General features: G+C 39.8%; 1 protein-coding gene across 1 annotated transcript in view; it reads right to left on the reverse strand.

The window, feature by feature from the left end:
• Positions 1–22161, reverse strand: part of PARD3B (par-3 family cell polarity regulator beta) — a 1041103-nt gene that overhangs the window by 435642 nt on the left and 583300 nt on the right. The window contains exons 12-13 of the mRNA XM_067740882.1: positions 11678–11848; positions 6601–6733 (exon numbers count right to left, since the gene is read on the reverse strand). Of these exons, the coding sequence (XP_067596983.1) occupies positions 6601–6733; positions 11678–11848 (304 nt within the window). The remainder of the gene's footprint in view (positions 1–6600; positions 6734–11677; positions 11849–22161) is intronic.

Here is a 22161-nt window from a genome sequence, read left to right on the forward strand (position 1 = left end):
ATATATATATTCTTTTTGCATCTGTGTTGTAGTGGAAAACCCTGAGTTTGGGGCCTCGGAAGCAAAAGACTGGGGTCTGAGTTCTAGTTTTCCTACCTGCTAAAAATGTTTACTTTTTCAGTCTATTTCATACAGGAAAACATAGACACGTATACTGAATATTACAACAACTAATAACAAGGTTTGTTGAGATCTTATTGTGTATCACACACTGAGCTAAGCCTTATGTATCATTTAATCCTCATTACTAATGAAAATATTAAATAATGTATGAAAAAAATTATAGAGCATTGTGATTAAGAATATAGTTTGTGAAGCAAGACTGCATGTTTCCAATCTTGTACTGCTGTATGAACTTGGGCAAACTACTCAACTTCTATAAACCTTGGTTTTTATATCTATAAAGTAGGGATAAGAATACCTTCATTGGAGGAATACAAGGATTATATAAGATAGTGCATATTCCAGCAGCGATTTATAAGTGCCATGAGTGCCAATCAGTAAGTAAAGGATTATTATTCTGTACACCATAAACTCTGCTGTGGACCTATTACAGTGAGATATTTGTAAAAGGTAGACTCTATTGCTAGAACAAGAAAATCTTCTCTTTGTCCTTGAGAAATGCTGCTGGGAACAACCACTCTGACTTGCCCACATACCAGGTCTGATGGTCAATTTTATGTATCAACTTGACCAGGCTCAAGGTGCCCAGACACTTGGTATTCTGTGAGGTTGTTTTGGGGTGATATTAACATTGAAATCAGTAGACAGGGTAAAGTAAATCGTACCCCCCCTTATGTGGGTGGGCCTTATCCAATCAGCTGATGTTTTGAATAGAACAAAAAGGTTGACCCTCCTTCAAGTAGGAGAGAATTCTTCCTGCCTGACTGTCTTCAAACTGAGACATTGCCTTTTTCCTGCTCTTGGATTCAAACTGAACCACTGGCTTTTCCTAGGTCTTGAGCCTGCTGGCCTTCAGACCAGGACTACACCAGTGGCTCTTCTGGGTCTCAGCTTGCCCACTCACCTTGCAGACCTTGGGACGTGCCTGCCTCCATAATCACGTGACCCAATCTCTTACAATAAATCTGTGTATGTAATCTATATATACATATACAAACCCACGAACACACACACACACACACACACACACACACACACACACACACACACACACACACACACACACACCACTGGTTCTGTTTCTCTGGAGAACCCTGATGAATACACCAGGGAAGCACTTGCTCCAAGCTCTGCCCCAGGGACCAGTATAAAATGGAGGCAGTTCTAGCAGTGCTGACATGTCCCAGGGAATGAGATTTGAAGCAGGAATCTGGTAAGTAAGATGATCAGGGTACAGAAGCATGAGGACCAAAGGCAGCCAGCACTGTCCCCCTGCACTGTTCCCCACTCCAGTGATCTGGTAATATGGCAGCAGTTAGGCAGCCAAAGATTTGCTGAGAGAAAAAGAGCAGACGGTCTACAAGATAAACTGGAACAAGGGACATATTGGAACAACATCTTTTCCATTGGTTCTAATCACTCATCCTCAACTTCTCAGTCCATCTTTCACTGGTGGTAAACATAGCTGTGACCACGTAATTGCCTGCTCAAAAACATTGCAGTCACACACAACTGCCTACAGAATAAAGGTCTGTGTCCCTGGCAGCCAACTTTATCTCCTATTACACATTAGCCACTCAAGACTATTTATTGCTCGCAGACCACAAGGCCAGGTTTTCCTACCCCAGTGTCTTTGCTCATATAATTGCAAAACCCACTTCATCCATTAAAGTCCCACCCTTCTCCCAAGGTCCACCTCAAATATCCCCTTCTCCATGAAACCTTCACTGTTGCTCTGGGATCTGTAGGTACTTTTACAACAGTGGTGGAGAATATTAGCGCTCCCAGTGTCTGTGTTCTTCCTTTTTTCCTGAGCACACAGCTAGACCCCAGACCCCATTTTCTAGCCCTCTTTGTATCTAGACTGGTTCTTGCCAATAGAATGTGAGTTACGGTGGTCAATGTTGTGCCCGGTCTCAGTGCTTAAGGAAAGGTATATGCAACTTCCCCACCTTCCCCCCAAATCCCATCTGCCAGCTGCAACCATGAGTGGACGAGGCACCAGAAGATGGCCCAGCTACCAATGGAAGGAGCCCAAGTCCCTCAGTTCTCCCTGGGCTGTGATTTGAGCAAGAAATACATCTTCAATATCTTTATCCACTGACATTTTGGCTCTATCTGTTAATATTACAGAAAATAATTTGTGTGTAACATTTACCACGTGCTGCTTTTGCAATGAGCTATCTGTCGATCTATCACCTATTTATCTACATTCATTTCTCTTACTGGACCACAGGTAACTTCCTCCTTGTCCATCTCTTCCTCCTCTCCTTCCTCTTCTTCAGCATCTCCTCTGGTTTTATTACGATCATTAACTTTCATTTTTATTTCATTCACATGAATAATCTATGTGTTTTTAAAGTAATGATAGATGCAGAGGTTAGTATCTTCTCTGATGATTCTTTATCCTTGGTACTTTTTAAACAACAAATCTAGTTGCTGTAAATAATATTTTTTTCCCCTCTTGGCCCAAACACCTTTGTTAAGCCCTTTATCACCGTGAAAGTCTGGAATTCTTATCCCCTAAAAATAGTATTTCTGGATCTCACTGAGTGTACAAGGTCATTTTATATATCGCCTGTGAACGTTGCACCTCTAGTCACTACTTCATCCATGACCAAATGACCCTTATTTTAATCACCATCTTTTATTGTTGTGACTTGTTTTACAGGATCCATCCTGCCAGGGCCAGATCAGAAAAGAAGGGCAAAAGAGTTTGTGCCTTTAGACTAGAACTCAGCAAGCTATGGCCCTGGCCCCAAACCGGCCCGCCAACCGGTTTTGCACATAAAGTTTCACTGCACACATTCATGCACGTACTGTCTGTGGCTGCTTGCGCACTACTGTGGCAGAGGTGACGAGCTGCGAACGAGATCCTATGGCTCACAAAGCCTGAAATATTGACTACGTGGCCCTTTACAGACAAAGTGGGCTGACCCCTACTTTAGACTGTTTTTGAGAACAATAACAGCATTGTATTCATCGTTGCAGCCTAGCGCATTCTGCACAACGGAGGTATCCCAGAAACATCAGGAAAATTGAAAAGTATAATTCAATCTCTGATCATCACTGCAGCGGCAGTGCCTTACGTGCTATAGGGGGGTGGATACATGCAGGTTCCCAGGAGGGAAGATATTATAAATAATCACACTATTATGTGTCTCTTCAAAGGACCCCAGGGCACATGGATCCGGTGGGACAGGACATAGAAGCGAAACATTTGGGTATGGATGAAAGTCCTGAGAAGACCTCAGTGGGTGATCCTGGGCAGACCTGAGGCAATGGGCTACTGGGGCAGCGGCTGGAGTTTGCGTGAACTGAAAGTGGGGAGGAAGCAGGAGTAGAGCACAAAGGGAAGATGAGAACTATTAAAGGAGAGGGAAAAACAAACCAGAGGCAAACTGTGCTTAGGCTGTAACTTGGCCCAGGGTGAGATCTGCCAGCAAGATTCTTCAGAAAATGCAGTGTTTGTGCACTTCATTACCATTCGAATGCTTAATAGGATTTTATAGTAAACCCGTGGGACACAACCTCCATCCTATTACCATCTTGGAGCCCCACACTCATTCCACTGCGGGCACTGCGAGCAATTCTCCAACGCAAATGTGAATTTTCTGGTGTTACAATTTCTACAAACGTTAGTTCTAAAAATGCCTTTTCTCTGTAACAGCTTGACAGGAATATGTATATATAAAAAAAATAACAGTGGAACAATGGGTGGTAGTACTATTATTACAAAAATAGATGGAACACAGCATATCAAGATTGGACTTTTAAATATACAAAGGAAAGGAGGAAAGGAAGAAAAAAAAAGTTAATGTTTTGGCTGTAACAGTTCCTCTCCTCACTAGACACTGCATTTTGTCAAGTCAATCTTGTTTTTCTAAAGGAGCTCCTTCAAAAGGCTTGGTGGTGGCGAGTCAACACTCACTCAAGTTTCATGAGTCTTTGAGGCCTACGGCCACCTCGTGTGCGTCGTAAACTCGGGAACTCTCAATGGTTCTCAAAAATGAAAACGTTACTAACGCTACACAAAGATGTGATGAGCGTGATATTCTTCTACAGCATCATGTCTATAAATTCTGTTATATACATTTTTTGGTCTCTCAGTCAATAGGCTTATATAAAAAGAAAGAGCATTCCATCTACTGGCCTCTTATAATTAAAATATAACAAATCTGTGCTTTGATAAGCCTAATTCTTATAACCAAGTATTATATCACAGATCCCCAAGGAAATAATGACAATAGATTTTGCTTTTTAAAAAATAATGTTTAATGGGGTCACTTCTTAAAAGAACTGGATTTTCGATGTTTCCTTGGAAAATTGAGGTGGGAGGAGGATGTGTAGCAGTAACTATGGACCGCGGATCTATGTCGCAGGAGGGAGGGAAGAGACAGAACCTCCCAGTGGTTCTGTGCCTAAAGGACTCTAATTGTTCAGTGACATACAAACTCTGAACACTCTACTGAAGTTCCAAAGTATTACTGCATTTTATTTTTAGCGTGTGTTTTGGGTGGACTTTATTATTTAAATTTTTTTTTCTGGGTGGATCCTTACACTATATCTAGTTCTACAGTTTCACTATTTTAGCCTTTGCTAGCCTTCCTAGAGATAGTATCCCATTTCCTTGAGGATCTCGATGTCCCCTAAAAATATACTGCGTAATTATCACTTCAGCATCGATATTTTATAAGTACTGAAAAAGACAGAGGATGGGAGGTAATGTGTCCAATGTTCCTTTGGACATCACTGGTGTAATTAGGAATAAAACCCGGAACTTGGATTGTCACTGGACCACATGTTGCTTGAGAATTAAGTGCCAATCCAGTTATATAAAGGCTGGAATGTTCTTGATCATTATTTGGACGCGGTAGAGAGAAGGCTCTTCTGGTGTGAGGGAAACTTGCTGTTCCTTCCCCAGATTCTCCTGCTATTGCAACTGACGGACTCAGAAGGAGATGCTGCTTTGTCAAGAAAACTTTTAATTTTATTGAGATGAGGAAAGACATACTGGGTGTTTCTTTATCTGACACAAAGTAAAGTCAGCTTCTAATGGACACTCTTGGGATGAGGTGAAAGAACAGTTTCAAGAGACCAGTGTAAGACAGGGCCCATGCTGTGGTTTAGGGAATGAACTTGAGTCAGAGAGACAGGAGATGTATTCAGGTTCTGCAGGGATTATATATGGTGTTGGGTTAGTCATTTACTCTCCTCTCTATTTCTTCATCTGTAAAATGAGGATAATAATACCACCCACTCTGAGTGTGCATGTAAATTGCTCACCACAGTATGTGACAGTAAACAATAAATGATCACAGCTGTTGCTGCTACTCTCACTGAAACAGAGGAATTCAGAGGAAAAAACATCCCATTCAGATGAAAGAATTTAATTCCAGAGGAACCTCAGATTTACAAGTCTGTTCTGATGGAGTAATCTCAGAGTCTAGAAATTGTTCCCCCATCGTTAAATTTGGGTAACATCTTAAGTGTAAATAAGGGATTGATTATATAAACGGCACCTCCACTCACTAGACTACTATGCAACTACTGAACGTGATGTTATGGAATATTCAATGACATAGTAAGATTTTCATAATGTGCTATTAATTAAAAGGCAATTTCCTAAACATTTAATATATATTTCATTTTATTTTACATACACATATTTACATGAAGGAAACACTTTCAATATATACATAATGTTATTGATCAGTATCTCTGACAGAAGTATGAGTGCCACTAAATTTTCCCTTTATTGCTTTTCTCTTAATTTTCGGTCATGAATATCTATTGCTTTTGCCATACAAAAAAGTAAAGTTACTAAAAAAGTAAAGTTACTAAAGAAAGTTACTAAAGAAAGGAGACGCAGGGGAATAAAAGAATTCTCTTGGTGGCCTTAAGTATAATTTTTGAAAAACAAAGAAGAAAATCCAATTTCTTTACATGTAGAGCTCTACTAGAAATGTGATCCATACAAGATAGTAGTAGTGAGGCAATAACAAAAACATTCCACCATCATATCATGGTCTCGGTTCACAGTATTTACCGCTCAGAAACAAGCATAAATCTGTGAACTGTGTTATGACCACTTTATGATTTAATACCATTCCATATATCAATATTTTGTAAGTTTCGTTGTTATTTACACTTGGTAACTCCCAATATTAAAAGACTGTTAAAAAAAAATATAACGGTTTGTCATTTTGTTTCTCCAGGCATGGTTTTATTTTATACGTAACCCTCCATGTTTGGGGCAGCAAGCATAGAAACCGTCACTTAAACTTTAGGCAATGCCAGGAATCTGCTTCACAACCTGTGAGTGAGATCTCCCACACACCTCTCATTCTCATGACTCAGAGTAACAAGTCTGCACTTAGTCTAATTAATTCCCCTTTGTTCTTTTTTTTTTTCTAAATAAACACTCTCCTGTTTTCTCATACCACTTGCAGCAGATGAGAATGGATAGAATCTTACCTTTCTGTTTGTTTTGTGGACTGTAAGTGCCAAATGGATGCAATGTACTATTATCATTCCTCCTGGAGGTGGTTACAGCATTCTGACGGTTCTCAAAGCATGGCTTAGAAAACGCCCCACACTCTGCAGGTTCCTAAGGGATGAAAATAAAAATGACGTTAGCTTTTTTATTTATTTAGTTAGTTAGTTAGTTAGTTTCGGTACGCGGGCCTTTCACTGTTGTGGCCTCTCCCGTTGCGGAGCACAGGCTCCGGATGCGCAGGCTCAGCGGCCATGGCTCACGGGCCCAGCCGCTCCGCGGCATGTGGGATCTTCCTGGACCGGGGCACGAACCCGTGTCCCCTGCATCGGCAGGTGGACTCTCAACCACTGCGCCACCAGGGAAGCCCCACGTTCGCTTTTTTAGTATGTTCCAACTTGGTCAATGGAAGCAAAGTGAAAAAACGATCAATTTATGAATAATCTTTCAAGAGTCTATTGCACGTAAGTCCTCGACTGTGGAAAATCAAAATGGCCCTAATCAGTTAAAACATCTCTGAACAGGCAATAAAAAATACTGACAATGTGGTGTTAAGGCTTAGGAGTGCTGATGGCAAGCACAAAAGCAGATTAACATTATTATTCTTTCCCACCACTTACAACTAGCTTCTTTCAAATTTTCTTCCATCTGGGAGTACAGCTTGTGGCAGTGTCAACATAAGAATACAGTTCATGCCAAGGGTGTTTCTCTGCCAACCAGCTGGTTGCTGTCTCCCTCTCCCTTGGTGACTAAGTGTATATGCTCTAGGACAAGTCAGAACCCAGGCAGGTTTGTCACTGAAATGTCATGAGCGTGTTCCACTGCAGACACTAGGCCTGTTGGCCAGGAGCTAAAATAAACTGCTGGGACAATGCCAGACAGTGGTTCTCCTGAGATTTTTTTCCTCTTCTTCCATATTTCCCCCATCTGTTTTGATTTTGATAGTCTGTAAACAAATTCAGTTTCCTTAAAACTGCTAGCTCCAGAATAAACCGTGTTCCACAGGTGCTGCCGAAGTACTAGCAATGGGCCGCCCGCAGGGAGCTCTAGTGATTGTTCTAGAGGAATGAGGCACAGAGAACTGGGGTTTGCTCTGGTTCATACTGTGTGTCTTCTAACAGATTTCAAAGAAGTAATTTGAAAGCCGTCTCAGGGTCGTTCCCTTGACCATTTGTGAGAGGAACATTCCGCAAACACAAACATAGATCTGATCCCCAAAGCTCTTTCCTTCTGAAAAAGAGCATTTGGCCCAAATAATGCATTTGATTTCTACTTTCCTCTTTAGTTACAGAAACTCGGTATCCTACTAGTTAAACAAAATATTCAAAACATTCCATGCATGCATTCTTCATAATTAACATGTTTTCAGCTGCTGAAGGTCCTTTAGCTTTTTGTCAAGGCTTATAACACTTTTTCCACACCCGGTGTTACCTCTTGCCCCATTAGTCAACCCAAGCCTGGGGCAACCCAAGCCTGGGCAAGCAACTCCTAAATTAAAGCTGGAGCCCTGGAAGGTAGGAGAGGTAGGACCTACCTTGCATAGTCAAGTGCTTTAACAACAACAACAAAATTTTTTTTCTGCTTTCCCAGCTCTTTGATAAATGACACAATCAATATCCCAACAACTGATCAGTAACCAGCCTAATTAAAATATTCAGCCTGTAAAACAGAGCTGTCGTGGAGCCTTCCATTAGTGTCCCAGCCAATAAAAAATACAATGGATTTTTAAACATATTCTGCTTCCACCAAGCTGAGCTTACAGCTCAGGGGAGGGAAATGTTTTGGGGAAGGGAAAAAAAAAAAAACAAAACAGGTCATAACCCATTTTTTAATACCAAGTCTCTAGGCTCAAATAGAATTACAATTGAACCTCAAGCTCATCCTTTGAAAAATATGTTTCTGTTTAAAACGATTTTGATTCAATCAAGGGCTCATTATGTATTCTTCACGAGGTCCTCATCAAAACTGTTTACATATCTTGTACCTCTGGGTAATGTGGGAAAATACCCAACGACAATATATTTTGACTTTTCTTAAGTAGCGTCTTCAGTATTTTTTTTAATATCAATATAATGTTCAAGTAACCATTTTGGTATTCTTCCAAAATCTAACTAATTGATTTCCCTGAATATATGAGCAGAGCTGAGGCCTTTTCTAGGTTACAGATTCTTTTTTATTGTACCTGAGAGCGATTGCTGTCCACTGAAGAACCCTCCAAAAACACGAGCACACAACATATGTGATTTGACACAGCAAAACAGATTTGGGATATCAAATAGCTACAGATTTTTTTTTTAATTTAATAAAGATTATCTATACATTAGGCTGCTGTCTTTATATGAAAAAAACACTCTTTAATCTTCATAGGTACCACAGAGATTCTCACTAGTTGAGAGAGCCAAGTGCCTGCTCACCCCCCATGGAAAGCATGTAAATATTAGGGCAAATAAAAATGGATCTTGGTTAAATGTCCTCAAAAAAAATGCTTTTTGTCCCATTTCTTATTCCCAATTGAGTCCCCAGTGAACAGTATTAACAAGAGAAAAACAAATACCGTATGCTAAGGCATATATATGGAATCTAAAAAAAAAAAAAAGGTACTGATGAACCTAGTTGCAGGGCAGGAATAAAGTTGGAGACATAGAGAATGGATTTGAGGACACGGGGTGGGAGGGGGAAGCTAGGGCGAAGTGAGAGTAGCATCGACATATATACACTACCAAATGTAAAAGAGATAGCTAGTGGGAAGCAGCCGCACAGCACCGGGAGATCCGCTCGGTGCTTTGTGACCACCTAGATGGGTGGGATATGGAGGGTGGGAGGGGGACGCAAGAGGGAGGGGATATGGGGATATATGTCTGCATATGGCTGATTCACTTTGTTGTACAGCAGAAACTAACACAGCACTGTGAAGCAATTATACTCCAGTAAAGATCCATTAAAAAAAAAAAAAAAAGAACTACAGCAACAACGACAACAACAAAGACACTCCTGAGGATGGGCAACCAACTGAAGGCTTAGTACTTTCTTCCGATGAAATAATTGTCAACCCAGCCCACAGTGTGAGAATTAAAATGAAAATACGTGCCGTAAAGGATAACGAAAACAGAGAGTACTTATCCTCTAGGCATTCACATATTTTAGAGAACGACTTGAAACAAGGGAAGATGAGAGGTGGAGAGGTGGGGAGGGAACTCTTTTAGCAATCATGTTCATTTCTTTTTTTTTTCTTTTACTTTTTCTATCTACACAGATATGGAATTCTTGAGCAGTGTATTCCAGACTTTTCTATTAGCTGAGGTATCTTTGTCCCAAGACATCTTAAGGGAGATCTAAAACACAGATGCATGGAAGGGGTGATTCAGGGGTCTACACGTCATACTTCACACCCGCATCCAACAAGTGGGTTCTGTGGAGGTCTAGGGCTCTCGAGTAAGAACCAAATTCAACCAGAAAGCAGCCTATTCTCTCAACGTAGGAAGCAAGCGATAAGGGTTTCATGACTATAAGTAAAATCTTAAAATAAATTAAAAAATTACTATAAGTAAAATCCCTTAAATATTCATGGAAACCTCTTTGTCACTTAAGCAGACACAAATGTTGGAAATGAGTTGGTTCATTATATATAGTCTCCAGTAATTGGGAAATTTACATTTATTTAACATTTACAAGGTTATGTACAGAAAAGTTAAAGGGTAGTTACTCCTTTTCAACAGCTGATAAAATGACAGAGTAAGATATAGTTGATAAGTTCACTACTTCAGCTTATCCTCTCAGATGAAGTAGGGTCTCAGATGCAACTTTTATCCATCCATTCAACAATATATAACAACTGTCTACTACTAGGTGCTGGGAAATGAGGATCTATGAAGGGATAAGGCAGACAACAGTATTGCTATCTATAAGTACAGAGCATTCAACTATGTATGTCTTTGCATAGCCAGGAAATGACCCACGTGGGATTTTAACTCAAGTAATCCAAAACTCCAGAGTCCAACATTTTAACCACTATCATCCCCAACTACTTTCCAGTCTTAATTTCAAAATCTTTTCATTTTAAAATGTTTAAGTTGAATTTATTATTAAAACTAATATTTTATATTAGTGTGTTTTAATAAGATTCTATTTTAACTTTGTGTATTACTGTATCACAAAAACATTATTTGTCCTTAGAGAATATATGTGTGATTTGCTGATGTTTCTCTCAACTCTTAAGTATTATCGACTTTTTTCTTATCTTTTCTTAAAATAATTTTTAGGAGCATTTAATAATTATTCTCTCTATATAAGTGAAAATAATGTTTTAGGAATACCTTATGATGAATATGATAGCTGTACACTATAATATATAATTGTATAATATAATAATTATATAAATAATATAATTGTATGTAACTGAAATGTTTAGGGATATCAGCCTTCAAGAATAGTTTACGTTCACACTTCATGAGTATGTAAAAATATTGCTTACATTAAAAATATCCATGAAGAAATCATGATAAAAGATTTCAAAAATACTTCTTCAATTAAAAACATTTATTTAAGAACATGAAGCAAGAAGCTTGTTTAATAGATCAAATTTTAAATTAGTTAAGTCCCAGGCACACATTACAGGAAGAATGTAGAGAGCTGATTGCATTATAATGATCTTCACAGTAAGCATTATATACATCTGATTAAGAACTTTCTAAGGTATGGACACTGCTAGCATGTCATCCAAAAAGTATGTAAGCATGTTTTATGCTTTAATGTTTATAATATGAATAAAGCGTTATTCGTAAAGTCCAGAGCTCTAGGAGTTTCTGGGGGGAAAACTGGAAATTATGGACTTGTTACCCTAGATAAATTATTTAATTTATATGCACATTTTTACACCTTCCAGTTATACCTAAAATATACAACCGCCAATTTGCCACATAAACCCATCAGAGCACGTCTAGGGCATATTTTTCCAATTTCAGAATCAGTATGAGCCTAGTTACCATACTAGTGGTGGAAGTGTGAATATTCTGGTGGCCATTTGGGCAACTTGCAGAAGGAAATAAAAATTTGCATCACCTCCAGTGGTCTCCCTGGCCTCCTCAGAATCACCAACTGGATCATCCCTCGTATGTTTCCTTCCATGGACATTGATCGCCTAAGTGTTTCCATAGCTTCGTGGTTGGACTTTCCCAGAAGAGATTCCCCATTAACTGCAATCAGCTGGTCATTCACCTGCAGACGACCATCCTAGGGTGGAGGTAAGAAAAAGTGTTAAATAGAGAAAAACATGGTGATGACATGTGACTGTTTCAGGGAAAAGTTCAAGTTTAAAATGAAAAACGAAAAAAAAAAATAGCCATTAGAAATAATTTATTTTCCATGGCAGAAAAAGATTCTGGAGTTTATCAAATAGTCACAAATACTAACAATAATGAATTGTGTGAAAGTGATTTTTAGAAATCTTAGCGTTCCAAACTGTAATAATTTAGACATTTGTAATAATGTCTCTTAACCTAAATCTTTGGCAAGTATGCTACCTAGCCTGATTCTGACATTCGCTCTGGCAGGGACCATATTGCTGACTTAAGGAAAGGGGGTTTGGGAGCAAAAGAAAGTGGTCATATCGCTTGCATTTTCAGGCACAGAGAGACATCATGCTTAAACGTTGTGAGCTTGAGAGCAGTAATGCGTCTCCTAGATATCATTGCGAGCTCTATTGGATAGCGCTGAGAAAAAAAAAAACAAAATTCTCCTGTAATTTTCTCTAACACAACTAAAAAGTTGCTGGTCCGCAAAAGAACGCAGAGGTTTGTAACACAGGACCAATTTGCTATGATGTTTTCCGGCAGAAACGCTTGACAAAGGGGACTGTCAAGCCTTTTGTGATGAGGCTCTGAGTGACGAGCACTTTCACCCAGCACCTTCAGGAAGGAACACCACATGCCACAGAGCACTCGGAACTGCGGCAGGTGGATAGGCAGCCCAGATTCTAGTCTAAAGCACCTCTAGGCACCAGTCATCTTCAGCCAGAAGCCCCCCACAAGCTGGAGTCCATAGCAGTAGCTAAACAAACTGGGATGCCAGCTCTGCCTACAAAAGAGCTGGTGGGGATCACAGTACATGTCCCCAACAGGCAGCCTAGGAGAAAAGATGCTTAAATATTGACAGTCTGATTAGGGATGTGCGTTATACCTGCTACACACTAGGGTAGAAAGTTCTTGCTGTGAGGCACAGATGCAATTTTAGGAAGGTCGTGATGCTAGTGCCACTGCTAATAAATTTAACAGAAATAACAGTAGGCTTGTATCACAGTTTTTCCATGAATTATCTCTAGACCTCACAGAACTCAAGAAGTTGAGTAGATTAATGCTTTTATTCACATTTTACAAATAAGGAAACCGAGGCACGAAAGTGATGTAAGTTGCCCTAGGTCACAAAATAGAGGCAGAGAGAAACTGACTTAAGTTCAGGTTTCATGAACCTTGGCTCTTTTCAGTTTCTCTACTAGGACTCCCTTTGTTGTCTCTAGACTACAGTTGTGCCACACTAAAACAGGCAGAGGGAAGTATTAAAGTTTCTGCAGTTAGAAGTATCTGGGATCCACGTTCACATTAACGGAATGAAATGTAAAAGAAAAACAAAACAGAACTTCCCTAAGAAATGAGAACAACAGACATACAATGAACAAGAGGAGCAACTGTACAGCTTTGGGAGAGAAATCCTGTGGACAAGTTGATGAACTCTGACTAATGCGGCAGCAGATGGTCAGAGGAAGTTCCTCTGCTGACAGCTGGGAAAAGGGGGAGAGTGGTGAGAGCCGTTCTGGAGCGCTAATGCCCTCGTGGAGATGCACTGCACGCGCCTCCTGCTGCAAAAGGTGTTGGCCCATAGCTCGTGGAGGCCGCCCAAAGGCGCACACGCCGTCCTGATGAGAAAAGTTGAGATGGCGAGGCCATGGGATGGATCGATCGAGCTGTAAAACGTCTGAGTGCACTGCCTCAACAGAGCCTAATGTCCTCTGCCTTCCTCTTGTTTTCCCACTCCACTTAACCTTTCCTCTAATTTGGAGCAAATCTGGAAATGAGATTTACAGGAAAGGCCAAACGAGAAAGAAGTGGCTTCATTTCTGTTATCTCATGTTGAGTGAGGCACATAAAGGATAAGATTAAGGCTACATGAAATGGGGTAAAACAAAAACAACCTTAATGGCTGTGGCAAGTGACGTGAGACACTTTACTCCAGAAATTATTCTGTTCTATTACGGCATTTAACGCAAGGAGGACTAGCGGGCTGAATCTTTTGCGGGCAGTTGGGAGGGTTACTAAAAAGGTTTTTTTTAGGAGGACTGGAAACAGATGTGTGGTTTTTAAAGACGAGGAGGAAGCAGAAGAGCTGGATCAGGATCCCAGCCCATTTAACAGGAAATGAGGTCGAGTGCTAATCTGTAGACGCTTAGTCTTGGCAGGACATCTCATCCGCTAGGACAGGAAGAAGAAAGATAAAGATTGAAACTTAATGGGTACTTCTAGAATTGAGGGAATGAAATCTGAGTGAGATCCACCTGGTAACCTCCCGTGAACTTTCTCTGTGAAGTATGGGGCAAGGTCTGAGTGAAGAGGTAAATAAGAGATAAGGAGATGGAAGAAAAACATTTTTTGTAAGATAATTTCTTACCAGCAAGTATTAAGCACAGACTTTTATTTTCAGCTACATTCTGAGTCTCAAGCATGCAGAACTACATTAAAGTAGAACATGTTTGCCGTATCCAAGTCCAAAACAAAAAGGCAGGTCGGGTCACCCCAGGGCAGCTGGGATTTTTTTTTTTTTTTTTTTTTTTTTTTATGAAGACATTCGCATTCATCACAAGCATCACTGGAGAGTTGCTGGTGTGATAAAAATCCACATACTCTCCTTTTTAGGCTTGGCTGGTCTGTTGCTATTGGTTTTTGCTTTTCCTTTATAAGATAAAGGATGGGTAATTTCATTACTGGTGATGCCAGTAAGTACCACATTGTCCTAACATGTAGAATATAATCACAGAATTCAGAGCTGGAAGGGTCCTTAGAGATCATCTTGTCCAACCTCTTCCGTTTATAAATAATGTGACGGCCAAAGAGGATGAGAAACCATTTATTGAACTCATCTTCTTAAGAGAAGGCACTTCCACAATCTATGTGGAAGAACTTGATCAGCTAGTTAAGATCAGAGCTGGATCAGAATAGCCCAAGTTCTGACTTCTCAGCACCCGCTATTCACTACCCATTCTGTGTTCTACAAAGATGACAAGTCCCTAAAGGGATCATGCTTCAAGGAAAAAGACTTTCAAATCCACCAGATGTCTCCTGGAAGAGAACCTTACATGAAAGCCAGAGTCAGACGATAGAAGATGGGGAGACAGGAGACTGGGCTGGGGGATGGCAGAGCAAGGAAGCAAGCTGGAAGTGGCAGGGGCAAAGGGGGTAGGGCAGGGACTGTTTACCTATCTAGCTATGTATACATACATGTGTATCCAGGTCTAGTCTTGATCTAAAATCAAGTTGATTCAATGAAGAGGTCATTACTCAAAACTCATCAAAGATTCCTCAAAATTGTGCATGTCTATTCTGCTTTGGAATGATTTTTACCAAGAAAAGTCATTTTTTATGGTTTTATTTTTTCTGTGAATACTATGTTTAAGTAAATACTTAGGCATGAGAATGGTAACTCTCCTCAACTGATTTTACATGAGTGAATTCAACTATCCAGGATGTTACCCAGGAATTCTAGGATATTTATTTCATCGTCATCTGGATCATTCTTGCATTTGTTGAATGAAAAGAAAATGCCCTTTCTGCTATGGACTGAGTGTTTGTGTTTTCCTCAAATTCATATGTTGAAATCCTAACCCCCAACATGATGGTATTAGGAGGCAGGGTATTTGGAAGGTAATTAGTGCCCTTATAAAAGAGGCCTGAGAGAGATCTCTTGTCCCCTCTGCCATATGGGGTTACAGCAAGACGAAGACAGCTGTCTATCAACCACGTCTCACCAGACACTGAATCTGCAGCACCTTGATCTTGGACTCCAAACTCAAGGGCTGTGAGGGGTAAATTTCTGCTGTTAAAAAACTACCCAGTTTATGGAACTCTCTTTCAGCAGTCCCAAAAAAGACACTTTCCTTCCTACTTTATGGCCATCAGGCCCCTAACCAAAAAGACCACAACTACACTCCTTACCTTTGGCAACCCCCATAAACAACTCTATCCAACCTCAAGCTAAGACGGAGTAAAGGAGGTTCCCAAAGAGGAAGAAAAATAAGAAAAAGAGGAAGGAGAACAGAATAAAGATAGAGAGTAACTTCCTCCACATTAGGGCACATTAGGACGAATAAAAACTGGTATGAGGGGCTTCCCTGGTGGCGCAGTGGTTGAGAGTCCGCCTGACGATGCAGGGGACACGGGTTTGTGCCCTGGTCCGGGAGGATCCCACATGCCGCGGAGCGGCTGGGCCCGTGAGCCATGGCCGCTGAGCCTGCGCGTCCGGAGCCTGTGCTCCGCAACGGGAGAGGCCACAACAGTGAGAGGCCTGCGTACAGCAAAAAAAAAAAACAAAAAACAAAAACCTGGTATGAGATTTAGGTCTTCTCCATGTCCTGGGATGGCTTCAAGTCTCATCAGCCCTAACCTGGTTCTAATGCAGGAGGAAGAATGGACTAGGAGACAAGGTGTCTGAGTGTTATATCCCCTTTTACTGAACACCAAATGCAGGCCAGTCCTTGTGCAAATATTTTGCATATGTTCTCATTTCTCAAAACATCCCTGTGATACAAGCATCACCCTCCACTAAGAGAGGTAAAAATGGAGGCTCAGAGAAATGATGTCAAAGAATACTGTCAAAGAACACTGTCACAGCCAGGTCTACCTGTTTGAGTCAGATATGTACACATTATGCTACGCTGCTTCTAAAATCAGAGTTCTAGAGATGATTAAAGGCACTACAATGAATATAATTATTTAACGAGTTTCTCCTTTGCGCAGTTATTGTGCTAAACCCTTTATATGCGCTAGACAATTTAATCCTTACAGCAACACTATACACTGGGGACTACTGCTCCTCTTTATAAAAGAAACCAAGGATCAAGCAAGTTAAGTGCATTGTTACAAGTCACATGTCCAGAAGCAAATTTGAAGTAGGTCTGGGTCACTCTGAAGTCCATGTTTTCAACCACTTTGCTAGTGATTCTTGACCTTTATGGGCTCTTCTTAGACTCCTTTGAAAATCTAATAAAAGCTACAGATTCTCACCTCTTAAAAATAAATATTTACATGATAGTTTCTCCACAGCTGCACATCTGGACCAGGTAATTCTCTGTAATGGGGAGCAGTCATGTACCTTATAGGATGTTTCACGTGCCCACTGAAGCGCATCCATGATTTCCGGGGGTCCAGTAACCTCATAGTTCAGCCCCTGCTGTGCCTCTGTCATGATTACTGGTGACAGTGCAAGGCTTAATCCACCTCTTGTGGCCAATTTTTTGTAGGTCCCTTTACCTCTAAAGTTCTAATGAACACAGAGGGAAGAGAAGAAAGCCATGGCAAAGAATGAGCCTCTGCAAAACACGAGTCAAGCATGCGGGAGCGGGCTGGCTAACACACAGGTAGCTGGCTGGGGCCCAAGGCCAGTCCCTATTTGGCCAGGGTGTTGAGAGGATTAATCATGACCAGATGTTGGTTCCTGCCTCTGCCTGTTTCTAATGGGGCCCCTGGTGAAGCCTTCGGGGACATCAGCGCCCAAATTCCAAACCCTGACTTCAGACTACAGGCAGCATTTCCTTGGAGTGGGGTAGAACGCCAGGCAGGAGGGCACCTGACTGAAAGAAAGGAATTTCCTGAACAAATATGTCTCAAGGTCCTAAAATCACTCCATGACAACATCTGCTTACTGTATTTTGGGGGAAAAAAAAAATCCAACCTAGAAAGATCCTTGCATTCCAGATTGAAATCGTTTAGCTTCATTTTCAAACAATAGCAATGAAAGGCAAAAGAATAAATCGAGATTTTAAAGTATAGTTTTTAAAACAAAGAAAGGAATAAAGAAAGTTGGTAAGACTAGAAGCACGTAAGTTCTTGTCTTGAAGGGCATCTGCCCACATGAGTCAGTGTTTTACTACATCTGTCCTAACCAATATGAATGGTACCATTCTTCCCAAATAAGAGATCTCTTCTCCAGACACAATAAATTGCGCTCTGATGTACACACCGTGGTGACGTGGCCCACACGCTTCCTTCTCAGCAAAATGCCCTTTGCATTTCTGCTCACCTGTTGAATATCTATCCTTCAAAACAAGGCTCAGCAACTGCCTTCCATTCATTTTTCTTCACAGGCAGAATTAATTGCTCCATTTCGATACCCATGATACTTTTATATTTGTCTACCATAGTTCTTATCATATTCGAATCGTTTATGTATTTATTATGCTACCAGCTTCCTGTATTATGGAATGAGTCTTTTAAAATTTTCTGTCTCCAGTGTATTATATATTGTATAACTTGCTGTAGCTGTAGATGTTCAGGAAGTGCTTGCTAAATTGAATCACTTGAAACATCTTTCATTCAGGTGCTTTGGACCTGGTGTATGTTTCATCTACAATGGACAAACCCTGTAACCTACAAACGGTCACTGTAAGAGATTCCTGATCCCAGGCTGGCTTGGAGATGCTGGCACATGCTCAGAGAAACTTTATAATTCCAAAAGTGAAGCTTGATTACTTTCTGTGTACTAGCTCAATCTCCCCTTGTTCAGCTATTGTAAAATTTTAAATGTATCTAATTCAGTTATTAAGAGCCTCACTCCATGTTATGTAGCAAATCAGTGAAGTCCCAACAATGCACCATTTATTCAGCATCTGTGGTATATGAGACTTTAATTAAAAATAACCGAAGAGTACTTTTTAGAGCATCAAAATATACATAATCCAAACCATTCTGATATAATGTATTATAATTCTTTCCTTTTAAAAGATCTTCTGGAAACATAAACAAACATACTGCAACTTACAGCCTTCACTACCGTCATTAGTGAATTTTACAATTTCCTCAGCAAGAAGTTTCAGGAGCACTGACTTAGAGTCATCACAAATATTCCTTGGCCTGTTTTGCAGCAATAGCACTCTGTGCTCGTTTTACACTTCTTCTATTTCCTGTCCTTTCCGTTTTCTCTCCATCCCTTCTTATCTTCTTCCTGATCTTCTGCTTTTAGTTTACTCTGTCTTAGAAAACTGGATATTAAAAAGCTTATTAAGGTGTATGTGTTACACGAACCAAGAAGATCCTGCATGAATGCCTAACTAGATGAGAATCTCAGAGGCCTTTTCAACTTAATGAAAGGATCTTATGTATTCACTTTAAAAACAAACAAACAAAACTGTGCTCTTGTTTGTGCTAAGACTGCTAAAAGCCTGGTCTCTAAAAAGACGGACCCAGAGCGGAATGCCTAGACCAAAGCTCTGACCACATCATGAACTCAGCATCTCCGCAATGCAGGTGAACATAGCTTTTCAGGTAAGAGGTACCATTTTCAAAGTATCATGATCATGTTACATCAGCTTTTGTAGATAACAATTTAGTTTTTGATTAGGTCTACCAAGTCATATTTCTTCAAGCCTCCTGAGGCAGTCGTGGAGTTCAAAGTACACATCAATATGACACAGAGTTCTAAAATTTTATTCAGCGTGATATAAATTTATTTCTTACTTGCATTTCCATATATAAGATAAAAATATGAAAGTGCTAAAAATTGGCAAGAAAAGCAATGATTGATGCTGGTATTATGGGATTTTAAAAGTAATGTTCTCTTATACCTCTTTACAATTTATTGCAGAAAACCCATAAATGATAAGCCTGATTATATTAATTAACATATACTAACATTTTTGTTTTTTTTCTAAAAAGGAAATTGGTTTAAAATATTTGGCATAACATAGTTGATAATTCTTTTTTTCATGTTTAAGTTAGTGATTTTTTTTTTTTTAAGGCAAAATTATTATTGGGTATATAGTGATGGTGAATTTTTCCAGGCAGAGTTCCTGCTTTTAGTTGTTCATACAATATCACAATTTTGTGGTTGGGATGAAATATTAGAGTTTGGCTTCTAACAGTTGAGGATTTGCAATGAAGCTGTTTACACACCCAGACTGTATGGTCCTTTTGTAAGAGGTAAAAACCTGGAAGACATGACTACAGGTAATGATCTTTATAGCTCTCCACCAGTAGAAAACACTAACAATTTTAAGAAAAATGGAGAGTTGAAGAAATCATTTAACATTTGTGCTCCTTCAAATGCTGTCCTTTTTATCTTCCTTTGAATGCATTAATTATAGATCTACCACATGATTTACAGATACCAGCAGAAATGGAGGTGGAAATTACTCCCGCTAGGAACTCCTACTGAACTCCTGTTAAGTAGCTTGGAGGCTGTTAAATGTTCCATACTATGAACAGACACAGAAATTCAGTACCAAGCACCGTGTTCCCGGAAATTCTAGGACTGTGCATATTCTCTCCAAAAATGCATACTTTTCGTTATTTTAAAATAGGGGGATTGCTTGTACCATTTAATTTTTTTTAACCTATTACTAAATGGCATAAATCATGCAATTCTGCATCTCTCAGAGGCTGTATTCCAAATTTCCTAAGCATACAAGAATCAAATTACTTAAATTATGTCTATTTTATATTCTGAGTGCATGCATTTGCAATTAGCTATGTCAGGCATTTTTCTTTCATTTAATTTCATCATCATCAAGTAGTATTTGTTAAGTACAAACCTAGCTAATTAATTTTCTAGAGAATAAAAGGTATTCTTAAATTCATTCTCTCTATTTAAGAGCCCTTAAATAATCTACCTGACATATGACATTTTTTCCCATAGCAAAAACTGCCTTTAAATTTTAATTTTTACATTATTGTTTCAAGGTTTCAATAGAATGCATTACACTTCCAAAGTGAGTATATTCAAATTAAAAAACATCATTCAGAATTAGTACAACGGACTCCATGGAATTTTTATTCTTACTATAAAGGGTGTTAGTATTCTACCTTAATTTTTAAAAAATATCACCATTCTAGTTATATATTTTTCTAAAAGTAATTCATTTTTAAGGTAGAAAAATAAGCAGTTTGTTAGTATTGTCGATAGACATAAAAATGCATTTTCTCTAAAAAACATTCAGTTAAGAGTATGTCAAAAGCAAAGGAAGAGGGCTTCCCTGGTGGTGCAGTGGTTGAGAGTCCGCCTGCCGATGCAGGGGACACAGGTTCGTGCCTCGGTCCGGGAGGATCCCACATGCCATGGAGGGGCTGAGCCCGTGAGCCATGGCCGCTGAGCCTGCATGTCCGGAGCCTGTGCTCCGCAACGAGAGAGGCCACAGCAGTGAGAGGCCCGCGTACCGCAAAAAAAAAAAAGAGAAGAAAAGGAAGAGAAAGCCACTGATCCCAGAATTCAAAATGTTTAGCACATGAGGATGAAATTATGTTAGGTCTTCAAACTGATCGTCTAGACTTTATGTGTGCTTCCTTGAAAAAAGAAAAAACTCATTTTTATGTAGATTTTGGGAAAGGAGAATATTTTTCTCAAGTTATTATTTTTCTAACTGCACAAAGACAATATACCATTTCATTTATAACAACAACATATTCACTTTAAATTCCAATCACAAAAATGAAATTTTAGAAAAGCACCCTCCTGAAATCCTAATTTCATTCCACTCATAGTTCCCAGTTCATGAGAAAGTTAACATACATAGTTGCATCTAGTATAATTTGGTTCTGGAAGTAATTACACTACACATTCAGGGGCAAATGCCCAGGAAGAATGACAGAAACTAAAATGGAACTATGCACATTTAAGGCATGTTATTATTTAAGCAAATCAGCATCAATACTCTAATCCACATTTGGCTGTTACGCTCAGTGGTCACTTTGGCTGTACACTGAAAAGCATAGCTCAAAGGGATGTTTCAGAGGGCTCTACAAAGGACTCCATAGGCTACCGCAGCCTGAAATGGCAATTGCTGTGACCTGCCAGTAGCAGGGAAGAGTGTCTGGGCTTTACTTCTTGACATGCAGACTGGAATTTAAATATTAAGATGAGATTAAGCATTTGAATAATTCCGAATAGAGTAAAAATACTGTTACTTTGCCCTTAGAGTGGGTGAGGGATTCACTTCCAAGAGGGAATTCTAGGGTAGCTAGATGCTCTTATTTTCAAAGAGATTTATATCTTTATTAGAAATGACTCAAATAAGAGATGGAATGATAGAAAGCAGCAGCCAGAGAGGTAAGGGGCGGGGGGGGGGGGGGGGAGGGGAAGAAGGCCCTTAATTATAGTCACAGTCATCCAGGGGTTTTACATCTGGCAAGAAGTAGCCTGGCTTTGTTTACACCAATGGAAGTCCCCAGGAGAATCGAGCACACAGAAGCCACAGGAAGAATTTGGTCATACTTTTCAAAGTAGTTTAGTTTCCAAAAATCCACCTTCCCTAAAGGGGAAAACACCTTGAGAACCAATTAGTGGTAGGAAGG

Source organism: Pseudorca crassidens, chromosome 6 (assembly GCF_039906515.1).
Source record: "Pseudorca crassidens isolate mPseCra1 chromosome 6, mPseCra1.hap1, whole genome shotgun sequence".
In the NCBI taxonomy this organism is placed as follows: Eukaryota; Metazoa; Chordata; class Mammalia; order Artiodactyla; family Delphinidae; genus Pseudorca; species Pseudorca crassidens.